Genomic DNA, 16,342 nt, shown 5'->3' with positions numbered 1-16,342 from the left:
TCTCCAGGTCATCAAATGCTCTTCCACAATATAAGTATATGGCAGACCAGAAAGCATACTAGATCTGTCTGAATCCAGGGCTTGGCTCTTGACTTCAATGCCATGCTGCCTCCAAGTCTAGGCAGCTGGGATTTAGGATTTGTAATGGGAACTCAGTGTCACAATCTATACTGGAAAAGTATTCTGGTGTTTTGCAATGGGACATTCTGTTAAAGATAAGCATGGAGTAATGGAATGGGGCAAAGTCCATATTTGTACTACCAGAAGCTGAGATTGCTGTGTCCGATGGCATTCTCCCAAATCAAATTATCCAACCTAGAATTACCATAAACCACCTTTAAAATTTTTAAGGGCTGTACAGTTTCCCAGAAAACAACATTTGCTAAGTTATGGAGGCAAGGAGCTAGAGTAGAGAGAGCACTGGCCAAGGCATGTGTGGTTCTGGTCCTTGAGTGACCCATTTATATTCTCTACAGCTTCTCCATCAGAAAGGGGTTTGGAGGTGGTTTGTTTCTTAATGAGCAAAAAAGAGTCACTCCTGGGAGATGTGGTGTGTGTGTTTAAAAGAATAAATTGGATATGACTCCATAAAGGATGAATTTATAGATAAACAAAGCACCCCTGGCCTAGGGAGAAAACTTGGATCCTCTTTTCAGTAATTAGAGATCTCAAAAAGTAGAAAGACCTGGCCTATTATGCCTATCATCTCCAAGTTTGAAATCTGTGTGTCAGCTTAAAAAAACTAATTTTTTATTTATAAAATTTTCATATTAAACATGTAATGGGAGTATCCCTTATCTATCCTTACTAACCACTCTTTCCCCCACCCTTCTCCTTTGTTCCTCCATTCTCTCTAGAACTCGTGTCAATAGTAGACTCAACATCTTTGGGAGGAGATCAGAATAGCATCCTCATTGTTTCTCTTTACAGTCCATTTGGGATTTGGGGGGTAGTTTTACTGGCTCAAAAGCATCAGCCTTCCACTGTACACACCCCACACTCAGCCCAAAGCAGTAAATAACCCCAACCTGCTGTCACTAACCCATGTGCTAAACCACTGTTTCCTTTACCCCTGTTCTTATGTCCCTGCTTTCAATTGACATAAACTAATTTTTTATGGGTCAGTCTCACCCCTGTCTATACTCTATCTGCTTATTCACCACTGCCTTCCAATGAGCCCTGATGAGAAGGCTCTGTGGTGAGTATTCCCCTTTACCTTTGCTTATTTCCTTCCCCTGTTACAAAAAGCTGAAACTCGCCTTTCCCACGTTGGTTCCATTTGACTGTCATCCTTTCCCATGGGGTAGACCTCCCGTAATTCCTGAACAAAAAAATGGGAAAGAGGGTCTACATCCTCTTTGCCCCTCACTGCCATCTCTATATCCCTGTTAGAGTAAGCAGTTAGGTTTTAACAGGATGCTTGGAAGCCAGCAAAAGGGAAGACATGGCCCACTAGCTGGGGGGGCGGGGGGGGGTGGGTTTGGGGGAGTTAGAGACCTGTCCTGGCAGCACTCCAAATACAAAAATAGGAAGTTGGAGCACCTGGGTGCCTCAGTCGGTTGAGTGTCCGACTTCGGCTCAGGTCATGATCTCTCGGTTTGTGAGTTCGAGCCCCGCGTTGAGCTCTTTGCTGACAGCTCAGAGCCTGGAGCCTGCTTTGGATTCTGTGTCTCCCCATCTCTTGGCACCTCTCATGCTCATGCTCTGTCTCTCTCTGTCTCTCAATAATAAATAAATGTAAAAAAAAAAATAAAAAAATAAAACACAGGAAGCCGGATCAAACCAGACAGGCCCAAGACAAAGATGGCCAGAGACTCTCACCAAGTAAGGGAGAAAAGATGCAAAATCCTGCTCCCCCCAAAATCCCCTCCCCAACTAATAAATATTCCCCACCCCTAATTAACAACTATCAATATAAGATAGAGACCCAAACCCCAGGCGCATAGCTTTCCCTTGAGCGTGCCTGTTCTCACATCTTGAGAGTGTAGTCTCGCTTTAATAAACTTTCCTTCTTACACCACTCAACTGTTGTGTCTAGTCTCTCTTTGAAGTCTTTCTTGTGACAGGACCAAAAGCTTCTGGCCACATCCTGGGGTGGGCTGAAGAGGCCTCAGGGCCCCGGGGTCTCCTTAAGTTCACCTGGCAACATCCCCAGTGCTCTTTGGAATGCCTTCTCCTAAGTCCCCATCAAATTCCTTACTACCCACTCTCCACCCTTACCAATGTAATTTATTTTCAAACACAGGCATTCCTAAAGTCCACTCCAAACTTGCTATATCAGAATTTTCAAGATTCTGGCCCAAGAATTGGCATTCATAAAATGCTGACCAGATGCTCTTGATATAGACAATCTAGTTACTACTATTTAGGGACAAAGCATCTCTCAATTATATCTGTTGATAGAGCTTTCCATTCTTCTCCCACCTTTGTGGAAAATTTTCACGTGTCACAGCCCTCCTGATATACTCACTGCCAACTCTCTTCCTGATGTTAATAAGATTGCTGAACCTTCCAACACCCTGAAATCTAAGTTCTTGCTCTTCTTAAAACCCCAAAATGCAAATATCTGGGCAAAGAATATTCTAGATGAAAGGAATAGCTAATCCAAGCGCCTGAGGTAAAATATGCTTAAGAGTTGGAAGAACAGGGAGGGGGCTAGTGTGGCTGGAGCAAAATGAATGAGAGGAGAAAAGTAGGAAATGAGGTGTGGGTAAGAGAGACTAGAGTCTTATAAGCTACTGTAAGGGCTTTTGACTTCACTACGGGTAAAACTGAGATCTTCTGGAGGGTTTTGAACAGAGAGTGACATGGTTTGTCTGGTGTTTTAACAGTCTGGTTGCTCTATTGAGAAGATACTAGTTGGGGGCAAGTGTGGAAACGTGGAAACCAGTTAGGGATTCATTACAATAATCCAAACGATGGTGCATAATAACAGGACGGAAGTGGCAGAGGAGGTGATAAGTGTTTGCTCTCTGGATATATTCTTTGACAATAAATTCAATCACTCCACGTAGGCTGGGATTTTACTGCTTATAAACAATGTCCATGTTCATCTCTAAATGACACATCATGGTTTCAAAGTTTTCCCATTCTTCTTAACCTCCAAACTCCACCATCACCCTACTTCTACCCATCCATGCAGTTGCTTCTCCTTCATTCACTCACTGATTCATTCAATCAATAAAAATTACTGAGAACTTATTATAGGTGGGGTGCTCTGCTACGTGTAAGAGGTTTAGCAGATTGTCTGTCAGTAAACCAGATAGGGTTCCTATCTTTGGGTTTTGTGCACTGTGGGGCCAAACTCCAAAATGCAAACAGGTAGAGACTGATGAATCCTGAGAGAGGTGGAGGATAGGTGGTTCTGGTTTCTTTCAGCTCTCTGTCCTTCATCTCAAAATACATCTTCCTCATCCTCTCTCCTTTCTTTCTTCTATCAGAGAAAGATCTGCTCCTGCTACATCTAGGTAACTCCATCCTCAGTGGTCCTGTGGGCCCTTGGACCTTGGAGTATATTTATGCCCTCACTCACTCTCTCTTTGTTAATTCTCTCCCTATCCCCTATAACCCTCCCTCATCTTTAAATGAATCCTCCTTTGACTTTTGCATGTGTTAATTCATTAAAAAAATTGTTTTGATGTTTATTTATTTTTTGAGAGAGAGAAAGAGACAGTGCACAAGTGGAGGAGAAGCAGAGAGAGAGGGAGACATAGAATCTGAAACAGGCTCCAGGCTCTGAGCCTTCAGAGCCAGACACAGGCCTTGAACTCACAAAGGGCAAGATCATGACCTGAGCTTAAGTCAGCCGCTTAACCGACTAAGCCACCCAGGTGCCCCCTGCATATGTTAATTCATTTGATAATTTAACAAGTATTTACTGAGCGGTGAGATCCAGTTTCCCACTGCTTCAAGTCTGCACTTTGGCAGCTGAATGTGGTCGAGGAAAAATACAGAGCCGCGGTGATTAGTTTCACTTCAAGTTCATGATCCTTATCCTCCAGCCTCCTTGCAATCCTACTACGCTTCCCAAGCCTGTTCACCTTGCCATTCTCCTAGATGACCACTTTTCACTCCTCTCCTAGAACTTCTACCATGTGTCCTCCATCCTCCTCTCAGTTGATGACTTTGCTTCCTATTCCACTGAAAAATGGAAGCAATCTGAAATGAACTTCCATGGGCTCCCACCACGCATTTATTCCCAGGAAGTCTGCTGTCTCTCCTGTTACTGGGTGGTGACCTGCCACCCTTAGGTTTAAATCACGCAGACAACGGTGACACATGTTGCTAGTTGAGTGACCAAGACGTAAACATTAATATCCATTCAAAACTTTAACTGCAGGGGCGCCTGGGTGGCTCAGTTGGTTAAGCATCCAACTTTGGCTCAGGTCATGATCTCACAGTTCGTGAGTTCAAGCTCTGCGTCGGGCTCTGTTTCGGATTCTGTGTCTCCCTCTCTCTCTGCCCCTCCCCTGATTGTGCTTTCTCTCTCAACAATAAATAAATAAACATTAAAATAAATTTTTAATAAAAAAATGAAATAAAAATAAATTAAAAAAAACTTTAACCGCAAACCCAGTCTCACACTATCAGAACTTGGGTGATAGAAAACAAAGGAACACAGACATCCATTTTACCTGCGTGTTTCAATAATTGCGTCATCTATAGCTTTAGAACACTGTTCCCAGCCATCTGGATATAGAATATGCAGTACCAAGCAGAAAAGACTATCACTCAGCCCCTCGAATTTGGACATAGACAAATCTTAGATGTGTAGTTTTTCATTTACTCTGCCACCCAAATTCCGGTATATTTTATGAAGCAAAAATTATTTGCATTCATGATCTCTGACATTTTTTATTTTATTAAATTTACAGTACATGTTTGTCGCAGTATAGAAAGGAAACAGAATTCGTGTCCAACTTTCTAGAGTATTATTGTATTGCAGACAAAACACCCACAAATGGGCTCATTAGTTATTAAATAATTAGGTAATTGGTGTTTTAATTGTTTTATATTGTATAGCTATCCTTCACAGATTGTTGAGCAGGTATTTGAATGGTTCAGATCATATTTGTGAAAATTGGCTAAGAAGGGATTCTTATTTTTTTCTCTTGTAAAATAAAATAATTGGCATTCAAAAATTTGCTGTCTTTAACCCTCCCCCCCCCAAAAAAATTGCTATAGGGATATTTTAGAGTTAAGGAAACAGAAGTTTGGCTTGACATATCTTAAACCATCAAGGCTGCTTCTGAAGTTCACGACAGGCCTCTTCTGCTTTAATACATCCCGACCTGGTGCTGACCTTAGCATTACCAATAAGACAGTGCTGTGGACACAGTGCTGATTGCGTGCCCTCGAGAACATGGTGAACATTCCCCAAACCCACTCGACTTTCTCTTAGAAAGCGGCAGCATCAACTACACAAAGTGACACAGCACAAGAAGGGCAAGGATCCTCTGTATGGCTACGGAGAGTGGTGTTATGACCCTAAGCAGCGTGGCTGTGGAGGGCAGATGAAGCAGATTTTCCTAAACAAGGGAAAATCAACCAGGAAGATGGTGCTGAGGTTGGAATGCACTGAGCACAACTGCAGATAAAAAGTAATTAAAAAAACAATTGCTACCCAACACGCTGTCGGGAATGGGTCAGAATTAGATAATGTGGGGTGTCACTGTGTTTATACTTACAGATCGATCGCTGCAATGTAAACACATGAGGCTAGACACGTTCCAGCACATGGAACACCACTGGAGTGTATGAAAGCTCAGCAAGTACTCGTGAAGCACGAATAAAACAAAGAATGAGTGCCTGTTATTCACCAGAGTGTGATAAACACTGCATATACAAAGGTGACAAAAGAGACATAGTTTCTGTTTTTTGTTTTTGTGGGATTTTTTTTAAATGTTTTATTTATTTTTGAGAGAGACAAAGACAGAATGCAAGTGGGTTAGGGGCAGAGAGAGAGGGAGACACAGAATTCAAAGCAGCCTCCAGATTCCAAGCTGTCAGCACAGAGCCCGACATGGGGCTCAAACCCACGAGCTGTGACATCATGACCAGAGCTGAAGTTGGACGCTCAACCGACTGAGCCACCCAGGTACCCCATTTTTTTTTTTTTTTGAGAGAGAGCATGCACTCGGTGCAGGAAAAGGGCAGAGGGAGGGAGAGAGAGAGAGAGAGAGAGAGAGAGAGAGAGAGAGAGAGAGAGAGAGAGAATTTTAAGCAGGCTTCACACTGAGCGTGGAGCCTGACGGGGGGCTCGATCCTATAACCCTGGGATGATGACCTCAGCTGAAACCAAGTGTTTACCCAGGTGCCCCTAGTTTCTGTTGTTAACTTTAATTTAAATCGGTCTTTTGGGGCACCTGGGTAGCTCAATCGGTTAAGCAACTGACTGGCTCAGGTCATGATATCGAGGTTCGTGAGTTTGAGCCCCTCATTGGGCTCTGTGTGGACAGCTCAGAACCTGGAGACCACTTGGGATTCTGTGCCTCCCCCCTTCATGCTCTGTCTCTCAAAAATAAACATTAAAAAAAATGGTCCTTGGAAGTTTTTTGAAATAGTCTTATAATGTAAATGGACTTCAGAGATTGTATTTCCTGTACCCTGGACCACCCCAAAAAGAAGTCAGCTTGGTTGTCTGGACCCATGATTTGTCACCCTGTCAATAATGTTATAATGGATGTAATTGATATCCTTTGTTCCCAAATGGTTCTGGAACATACAAGATATCTTTGTAAAGCTGAAAGAAACCTTAGCATATCACTCTTCTCCCATATGCTAGATTTCCTATTCAAACCAAGAGTTTGAGAATTTGAGATTATGTATTTCATTTATAAAGCAATAACAACAAGACATAATAGTTGACTAAAGAGGCAGGGCATTGAGAGTCAAAAAGAATAGTTCTTACTGGCTTGTCCAAAAAAATCCAGGAGAGGGAAGGAGTAATAATAAGCTTCATTATGTTTCAGGCAGAGAATCAGCTTTTTGTTCAGTCTTTAGACAGCTTGGAACAATGTCAACTGTCTATGCTGAACTATAGTCTCAGGCGTTCTCTTTCTAGAATCGTTACAGTTAGGAGGCACAAGGGATATTATCTTTGAAAAGTAGGAGGCTCTGTTCATTTATACACAGGCCTCATCTTGCTGGACAGACCCTGCTGAAATTTCTGACTAATAGTGAGAAGAGGGCAGACAGTGACCCCCCTGCACCCTTCAAAATACAGCAGACAGTTTTCCCTCAACATTCCCCTCACTGGGAGCCTGGTAGTTATCCAATTGGACTGCCATTTTCCCATAACAGATGGCCTATTATAGGTTTCTAAGAGTTTACATTTTAGTTCCTTGCACCAAACACTCATTTCCACTCTGATGTAATTCCAAGATTCAGTGAGGGGAGACAGAATCCCTCCAACTAGATACTCCCAACCTGGGACCCGGCTGAGGTAATACACTTCCTCATGGGCTCAACCGGCTGAACGGGGCTTTTCAATGCCTCGGTGCCAAGAGCTTAGCATGTGCACACAGACCGGTGGAAGGATCTTCCCGAGACACTTGTTGGGAAAAGCCATCAGTTGGGAACTCAAGAGCTTACACATGAACTCAAAGGGTGTCACATCTGGCACATGGACCATCTGGCCCGGCAGGGACCATCCTGAGGAAATGATCAGTAAAGCAAAGCCCTGCCTGGAGGAGCCGTCCCCAACCACACACCTGCCAGCAGCCCCCAGCCCCCAGCCCCCAGCCTGGTGCTCCAATCTTTCCTCTCCACAGCCCCTCGGACTCGGACAGCAGAGCCCTCCTCCTGAGCCCCAGCTTCCAGGCAGAACCAGCCAAGCTGGCTTGTTCACAGTTGCACAACTGGAAGTTGACCTGTGGATGAAGAAAACCACGGGTGTCCGGTATGTTTTCCTTTGCAGGTCTCTCGGGGCCATGACCTGGAGGGACCTTTCCGGGCACCAGGTCTGGCTTTTCTTGTGTCCCCATGGGGCGCCCAACGGGGAGGGCGCAGTATAAATCCCGGCCACCTCTCCCAGAAGGCAGGGACCGGCAGCTCTGCTCCACTGGGACTCAGGTGAGGGGCGACTCCAAGGACTGATTTGTGGAAAAGAACTGACTGTAAATTCCTTTCAAAATAATCATTCTGTTCTGATTTGTCCTGTATGAGGTCTGAGCTGGCAGGATGACACACAGTAAATGCTTGTTGATTGATGACAGGCCGCTCCAGGCAGGGACAATCTGGTCCCAACTGCCCTCTTCCTCCATCAATGCCGCCTTGGGGACTCTCAGCCAGCCGGGCAGTCAGGGCTCACGGGGCAGAATTAGGGCTGTGGCTCTGAGTGGGGACCTGCTGTAGGGTTCCCACGCGGGCTCCTAAGAGTCTCCTGAGAACCACTGGAATTTGCAGCAGTGACTCCGTGACATGCAACTCCCAAAGGGGGGTGCGCGGGCCCTGTCCTTGCCCCCTGACCTCTCCTTCCTTTCAGCACCATGAAGCTTTTCACGGGCCTCATCTTCTGCTCCTTGGTCCTGGGTGTCAGCAGCCAATGGTATTCGTTCTTTGGAGAGGCTGCTCAAGGTAAGCACTAGAGGGGGGGTGGCATCCGTGGGCCACTGGGACTCACCCCGAGCACATGCAAGGGGTGGACCTACTGCCTTAGGTGTGTTGTCCTAAGTGCTAGAAGGTGCCCGTGTCTGGGGAGCTTTTCATCAAGCGGATTGAAAACCAGAGGATCTGTGCCCATCAGTTACTAGAGAAGGAGCAATCATCATTCCCAGCTGAAGCTCCAGTTTGGATAGTAGAAACAGAGTAAGTCTTGCAATGGCAGAAAATTTTCCGCAGACACATTGCACAAAGTATGATTAAAACTGTTCGTCTTTTCTTCTTCTTTGCCTCTCCCTTCGTTCATCGCTTCCTCCTTTTCTTCCTTCCTCCCTTCCATCCTTCCTTCCATTTCCTACCTGGATCGAACCAGAGACACCTTCAGCTCAGCTCTCACTGATGCTTCCTATCCTCAGTGACACTGCCCCTGTTCCCTACCCCTTCCTAGCATTTTACTTGACCAAAATAAAAAATAAATAAAAATGAGGAACTAATAACATCTACCAAGCCTGCACTAGGCAATTTAGGGTGACCAACTATCCTGGTTTGTTTGGGCCCGAGGAGTTTTCTATGACACTCTCAGGGCTCACTGGGATAGTTCTAGGCGAACGGGGACACTTCTGGTCAAGCTGGCACACGTGGTCACTTACTATGACTTCAGAACACCTCGGGGAGGCAGACATCGTCCTCCACTTGAAGGGGACAAAACTGGGGTTTAGAGCAGCCGAGTCCATTGTCCAGGGACTAACTGCCAGTCAGCAGGTGGCCAAGAGGAGGTTGGAACCCAGCTGCGCGTGAGGCCAGAGTCCTTGCCAGGCAGCTTCCTAAAGCTGGGTGGCTATCGATCTCAGCTACGGGTCAGAATCACTCGGAGAGCATGAAAGCTAGTGATGCCTGAGATCCACCCCCAGAGTCTGAGGTACTTGGGCCGGGTGTGACCTGGTCACCGGGACTTCAGAGGCTCCCAGGTCATCAGAAGGTGCAGCCAAGTAGGGCTGATGGGCCACGGCTCGACCCCTTGCTTCCTCAAGCTGCCGATATCATCGGTACAGCCTGTTTAGAAGGTTTTCAGGATGCCGTTTATGCTCCTACCACCCAGAGGGACTCGGGTCCCAGTTATGCGCACTCATTCTGCAAGTATCCATCTCCTGGGCCTCAGGGCAGAAGTGCTGTATGCCTGGGCCTTTCCCAGAAGGTGCCTTCTTGTCACCTCCTCACTTACCACGTCCCCTGGACCTTGTCACACGCGGCTTCATTTTACAGCAGTGCTGCCCGACCGAGGGCACTTTTGGGCCCTGGGGACAGTTGGCAATGTCTGGAAACCCTTCTGCTTGTGACCCTCAGGGAATATGTTGCCCACCTCTAGTGCGGAGAGGTCAGGGATGCTGCTATACATCCTACGATATCAGAACGGCCCTGAGCAACAAAGAATTGCCCCAAATTTCAGGGGCGCTCAAGTTGACAAGTCCTGTTCTGTGATACCTCCTTTCTCTCGTTTAAACAGCTCAGGCAGAGCCCTAAGTGAGAGGCAGACATAGACCCGCAGGGACAACACAGCTGTGCCCCACCCACACGACTCCCACTAGAGAAAGCTGGAGAAACCACCTAGGATGAAGACTTGTCTTCTCAGCCTGTGCTATCCAAGGGGACCAGGCAGAAATCTGGAGTCGGTGGCAGATTTGTCGTCCCTGATTCTTCTCTGAGGTGTGCCAGAGGTTTTCTGTTCACGTGATATCCCTTTTGCCGTGACCTTTTCTCTCAGGGGCTTGGGACATGTGGAGAGCCTACTCTGACATGAGAGAAGCCAATTACAAAGATGCAGACAAATACTTCCACGCCCGGGGGAACTATAATGCCACACAGAGGGGACCTGGGGGCGCTTGGGCGGCCAAAGTGATCAGGTAACACGGGCTCCTGGGGATGCAGGGCTGGGTGAGCTGAGCCTGGCTGCCTTGGACAGCCAGGAGGGGCCAAGCCCTGGAGAAGTCTCCTGTAGACACTGTGGCTCCTCCTTCTCTTGCCCACCCTCCCCTCTGCGCCCAGTGTTGGCGTGAGTGGCTGATGGGGTCAGAGCAAGGCCAGTGGGAATGGGTGATTCCCGACCCTCCCCCTATGGGTGCTGTTCACCCAGTAAGGGATCAGCCTGGGCTGAGATGCTCTGTCTCTGGGCCGGGGGGTCAGTGTTTTAGCCCTTCTTTCCTTGGCTCCAGTCAGCTCTCCCTTGCAAAGAAGAGAGATGGGGGAAGAGGCTATTCCTCATCAGCTCCCTAACTGATCTCCTACCTGCCTTCCTCCATTCCAGCGACCTCAGAGAGAATTCTCAGAGAGTCACAGACTTTTTCAGGTACGGAAGCAGCGGCCACGGAGCAGAGGACTCGAAGGCTGACCAGGAAGCCAATGAATGGGGCCGGAGCGGCAAAGACCCCAACCACTTTCGACCTGATGGCCTGCCTGACAAGTACTGAGCTTCCTCTTTGCTCTGCACTCAGGAGAGGGGCTGGGAGTCCCCTGAGGGCAGGGACACGGAGTCATTGAGGTCTCTGTCCACAGAGGCTGATGGAGGGCACCTGACAGGTGTCTAATAAATGCTTAAGAGATTGTTGGAAAGTGTGTGTTATTCTTCGATGTAAGGACTGTTCATTCATTCTCAGGGGTGATGGACACCCAGGTGCAGACACCCAGGTGCAGGCCGAGCCTGTGCCCGTGTGGTTGGTGTGGGGGAGACCATGTCAGTGTCACACAGGGCAGACGCCCTGCACCCACCCTTCCCGGATCTGACCTGCTGCCCTGTCCAGGCCCTTCCGCTTACCCTGGTGCTCTCTCCAGGTCCCTCCGTGTCCACACCCCTCTCTCCTGCCAATCGTGTCCTGTCTCCTTCTCTGTCCTCAGCTTCCAGTTCCCTTTGATTTGTTCCTCAGTGGTACCTGTTCCTGGGGGCACGAGACACAGCCATGGGAGGATGCGACTCTCGAATCCTTCTCTGGCCAGGGCCACCTTGATCTTGTGTTGCTGCTGCTGTTGTTGTTTTTTACATTTCTGTAAGTTTATTTATTTTTGAGAGAGAGAGAGAGAGAGAGAGTAGGAGGAGAGGCAGAGAGAGAGAGAGAGAGACGAAATGAAGCAGGCTCTAGGCTCTGAGCTGTTGGCGCAGAGCCCTCTGCAGGGCTCCCACTGACAAACCGAGAGATCAGAAGGTGAGCAAAGTCAGACGCTTAAGAGACTGAGCCACCCAGATGCCCTTTTCCTGACCATTTTATAATGCGTCCTTCCCATGTGACACTGTATCACATTTCTACACTGCAGTTCCTCGGTTGTAACCTGCCATTAGGAGCTTCCATAGCAACTGATCAGGGTCGAGTGCACCCACTGGGTGCTGGAAGCTCCATTTTCCTGGTCGTCCATCCTTCCACTCCAATTCCTGCTCCCTGAGAGGAGGAGGAGAGAGAGAAAGAGAGATGAAATCAAAGCGGGCTCTAGGCTCCAAGCTGTTGGCACAGAGCCCTAAGCAGCACTCCTACTCACACACCGTGAGATCAGGAGGTGAGCAAAAGTCAGACACTTAGCTGACTGAGCCATCCAGGTGCCCTTGTGTTGGTTTCTCAGCAGCACCTTCAAATCTGATTAAAACCAGTTTCTGTCCATGCCATGTAAGACTTGTGTCCAAAGCAGTTTTTCTCTGCGTCACCTCACTGCCTCACTCAAGCCTAAATGAAGACATCAATCCACCTCACTTGTGATTCTTCCCTCACAGCTTCTGCACCTTAACCAGTCAAATTGGGGAAATTCTAGTGAAGAGCCAACAGAACGAGAAGACCCCTCTTATCAGTTGAGCAGAATCAGGAGACAGAAACCAGTTAGTAACTGGAGTTGGGAAATTATAATGTAAGGAATTCTTAACTGGTACACGATTCAATACTAAGTGGCACAGAACACACAAAGCTGAGATGTAGATTTGTTGGAAATCCTGCAGCCCGTTGGACGGCTGATAAAGACTGCTGGGTGTCACAAGCCAAAGCTGACAAGCAAGGACTCTCCCACTGAGGTGCCAAGGGTACTTGGCAGGAAACCGCGTGGGCATGCAGCTGAACTGGGACACAGCGGGGGTTGTCGCAAACTCACGGGAGGCAGCCCCCATGGGGGCAGGAAGGACAATGCTGCTGATGGCCCAAGGCCAGCCCTGAAGGGGCAGTGTCGTGGATTGAATTGCATCCCCCACGCATCAAATTCATATGTTGAAGCCTTTAGTCCCAATGTGGCTATAAGGAAGTAACTAAGGATAAATAAGTCAGAAGTGTGGAACCTGGTCAGATAGGATTAATGTATTTATAATATCAGATACCAGAGATCTTGCTCCCTCTTTTCTGCCCCGTGAGGACACAGCTACAAGGTGTCTGTCCATCTGCCATCCAAGAAGAGAGGGCCCACCAAGCACCAAATTAGTTTGCACCTTGATCTTGGACTTCCCAGCTCCCAGAAATATGAGAACTACATTTCTGTGGTTTAAGTCACTCAGTCTGTGGTATATGGTTAGGCAGCCCCCCAACACAGGCAAAGTGCTATAGAACACCATGGAAATCCAGGGAGGTATCCTGGAACTTGTCCAGAAACTTCAGTGGGATACCAACAAAACTGCCTGTGGTGAGTGTCACTGGGTACCCCGCACTTGAGAAGAGCAACCCAGGAGCTAGAAGGAGGCAAAGCCCAGGCCTGGGAGAGTCTTTCTTTCCCGTTCGTCCCTCCCGCGCCCTCTACTGACAAAGATTGGCATCGTGCTTGGCTGGCACAGGAGAACTATAACAGGGACCAGCTCCAGTATCACAAACAGGGCAAAGAAAGGCGGGTATGAAGCTCGAATACTTAAATTGATAACTGGAATGCGACTCGTCTCCAAAAAGGGAATTGATGAGAACTCCTAATGGATGAGGGTCAATGACAAATCTCATTCATTGTTAAATAAAAGTGTGGCTAGGAAGCGGTTAGTCCCAAGAGACTTCTGGTGCCCATCAGAAAGCACTAGTGGCAGTGCAGGTGGAGGAGGTGTGGGAGGCTTGAGGCTTAGTGCGACAGGAGTGAGTCTACGTCAAAATAAGGCAGGGGCAGGAGAAATAGGTGCAGGCCACAGTATGGCCACTGGCTAGTGACAGCAGGCTCCACATGCTGGGGAGATTGGTGTGCAGTGTGCACAGCCTGAAATGACCTAAATGAGAATGTACGGGCTGTTATTACCCCTGTTTTACCTTTATTTATTCCTTCCTCAGTGCTGGTCCTTTCTTCCTGTGGATCTCAGTTCTTATTTTACTTCTCTCTAAAGAGCTTCTAACATTTTTTCAAGGCAGGTGTATGCCAACAACCCCCCTCACCTTTCTTTTTTAAATTTTTAAATGTTTGTTTATTATTGAGAGAGAGCGAGCGAGAGAGAGCAAGGGAGAATGAATGGGGGAGGGGCAGCGGGAGAGAGGGACCCAGGATCCAAAGAGGGCTCCGTGCTGACAGCAGATCTCAAACCCGCAAGCCACAAGACCATGACCCGAGCTGAAGTCAGATGCTTCACCAACTGAGCCACTCAAGCACCCTGTACCTCACCTTTTTTTTTTTTTTTTTTGAGAAAGTCTTTATTTCTCATTCATTTTGTAGGATAATTACACAGCATACAGAATGTATGTTGGTGGTTTTTTTATTCCCTCCAAACACTTTAAATATTTCACTCCACTCTCTTCTTGTTTGTACACACTAAAGATAAAGTGGAGGGGACAAAAGATGCCTCAAAGTCAAGGGGAAGCAGGAGGGGGTGGGGTCAAGCCCACAGGGGTGGTAACCTCGAAGGGAGAAGAAACATCTTGTGCTCTGAGAAGGAAGAAAGCTGACAAGAGGCGGGCAGCACACTTGAGATGGAGGACAGGGACCTCAGGAACTCAGCTCCTGCTGTACCCCAACCCCAGGACTCATCATGCTCGACCGTGTTTGTCTGTGGATGTGTCTGTCTTTAGGGCAAGTAGGTAGGAATCCCAAGAAAGCTCAAGAAAGGAATCCCAAGAAATCCCAAAAACCATGGCTCTCCTCTTGTATGTCAGCCTTGTATCCACAGTACCTGTCATAGCACCTGGCAAATAGGAGTGGATTAATAAATTTCTGTTGAAATGAATGAATGATGTAGAAAAGTATTGTTCAAAAGTAGCCAGAACCAGGAGGGAGGTTGGGATTGTACAAAGTACAGAGGTTTGCTACAGGGTTTGATATGCAGAATGGGGTAATGAGGCCCTCGGAGGTGACTACATAAATCTACACCAAAATCTCTGCTAAGATACACAAAGAATGACCAAATTTTCCTTTATCACAGAAAATATGTAACTTTCTCTAGGAGTGCTTTGTGCTCTCTCTCATAGAAATGCAAATTAGAAACCTCAAGTGTACATAAATTCTTAGTACGGTTTCTGAGGAGAAGCCTTGGGAGAAAGCAATACATATTTCAAACTTCCAGAGTAACCTGAGGGTCAGGTTTGCAGAGAGCACTCTGTGAGAACAGAGGAGATGAAAAGGCACACTGCATTTCTCTGAGTGCAAGTCACCATGGATTGAAAGAAGCATTATTTTTTATCAACCACCCAGAAAAAAGTGTTGTTAATTAAGTGAAGATGTAACATTTTTCCTTATCATTCACCATTTTTATTTTATACCTATTGAAAGAGACTCTTTGGACCTCCTTAGGCGCACATTTATATCTTTCACTCTTGTGTATAAGCAAAAAAGGGGAAAAAAATACACAAAATGGATTCCTAAAGCAATGACAACTATTTTATGAATGCTGCCTGGTCATTAGTGAATGTAAGACATGTCCTAATTTCAGGAAATTATACTCAAGAAATGCGTATCTTAGAAATAATGAAATATACCAATACCATTTAAGCCTATACAGGTTTGCTCTCATTATATTGACTAGGAAGAAGTAATAGGCTTTACTTATTGTTAATCACAAAGTGTGCCGGCAGTGTCCCTGAGGTGAAGTTCAGCTCTACACCAGCACCCCCAGCCATGCAGGACCTCCCCCAAGAGGTGCTGGTGTATCCACCACTGGTCCTGACAGTGGCCCATGTTCCAAGCCCCTCTCTACGAAAGGTGTTGCCTCAGCTGGCCCAGTCACTGCCTTTCCTCTAACCTCAGTGGTCTTCCCGGCAGACCCCCAGAGCGACCGAGGGCCTCTTCTCCTCCTGCCCAGGCCTTCAGTGCTACCTATTCATCATGGCGGCTCATCAGATCTGGCCTGCCTCCTGGATGCTCTCCCTGGGGTGTGGGGTACATGGAGCCTCTTGGGCCTCAAGGTGTGGGAGGCGGGGAAGAAGTGTCACTCAACAGCCTGCTTTTCAAACTCAGGTGCAAAGGGGGCTCTTTCACAATTCTCTAATTTCCCAGGTTTGCTTTTTGAAATCTGTAACTAGGGGAGGAAAATCCAGGTCTTTTCTGAAAAAAAAAAAAAAAAAAATACGTGTGGTTTACACACAATTCATGATTTATGGAGTCCTGTCAAACCATGCTGTTTAAAACATGTTTACAAAGCCTCCTGTTAATGACCCACTTGTCCCTTTCCTGAAAGAGCTGGGCAAAGTGACAAGAACTCCAGGCTGGCCAACGGGCCTTGCTCCTGAATGACATAACCTCAGAGGGAGCCGCTCAGCACTGCAGTCTTCCCTTCCTCCCATGCAGGCCTTGACCTAGGAAAGTCCAAACAGTTTAACTCAGAGCCTTC

At 47.1% G+C, this 16,342-nt stretch overlaps 1 protein-coding gene across 3 annotated transcripts; it reads left to right on the top strand.

Moving 5' to 3' along the window:
* The first annotated feature begins 7,950 nt into the window (after positions 1–7,950).
* On the top strand, positions 7,951–11,208 carry LOC109271219 (serum amyloid A protein-like). 3 transcript variants are annotated; one of them, XM_053899918.1, is made up of 4 exons: positions 7,951–8,073; positions 8,486–8,577; positions 10,364–10,502; positions 10,904–11,208. In XM_053899918.1, the coding sequence occupies exons 2-4, from the start codon at positions 8,490–8,492 to the stop codon at positions 11,064–11,066; spliced, it is 390 nt and encodes a 129-aa protein (XP_053755893.1). In that variant the 5' UTR covers positions 7,951–8,073; positions 8,486–8,489; the 3' UTR covers positions 11,067–11,208. The 3 variants fall into 3 exon arrangements, with proteins under 3 accessions (XP_053755893.1, XP_053755892.1, XP_053755894.1); XM_053899917.1 differs by having other exon boundaries at positions 7,985–8,117; XM_053899919.1 differs by lacking the exon at positions 10,904–11,208 and having other exon boundaries at positions 7,985–8,117; positions 10,364–10,506.
* The last annotated feature ends 5,134 nt before the right edge of the window (positions 11,209–16,342 follow it).

The sequence above is a fragment of the Panthera pardus genome, unplaced genomic scaffold (genome assembly GCF_024362965.1).
Source record: "Panthera pardus isolate Hobbes unplaced genomic scaffold, ASM2436296v1 HiC_scaffold_12, whole genome shotgun sequence".
Taxonomy (NCBI): Eukaryota; Metazoa; Chordata; class Mammalia; order Carnivora; family Felidae; genus Panthera; species Panthera pardus.
This window is presented reverse-complemented; position numbering and strand designations above follow the sequence as displayed.

Excerpts from the sequence above, each read along its gene's own strand:
- LOC109271219 (XM_053899918.1), top strand. The coding sequence starts at position 8,490 with ATGAAGCTTTTCACGGGCCTCATCTTCTGCTCCTTGGTCCTGGGTGTC. Across the intron at positions 8,578-10,363 it reads CTTTGGAGAGGCTGCTCAAG|GGGCTTGGGACATGTGGAGA; the intron begins GTAAGCACTAGA and ends CTTTTCTCTCAG. Across the intron at positions 10,503-10,903 it reads TGGGCGGCCAAAGTGATCAG|CGACCTCAGAGAGAATTCTC; the intron begins GTAACACGGGCT and ends CCTCCATTCCAG.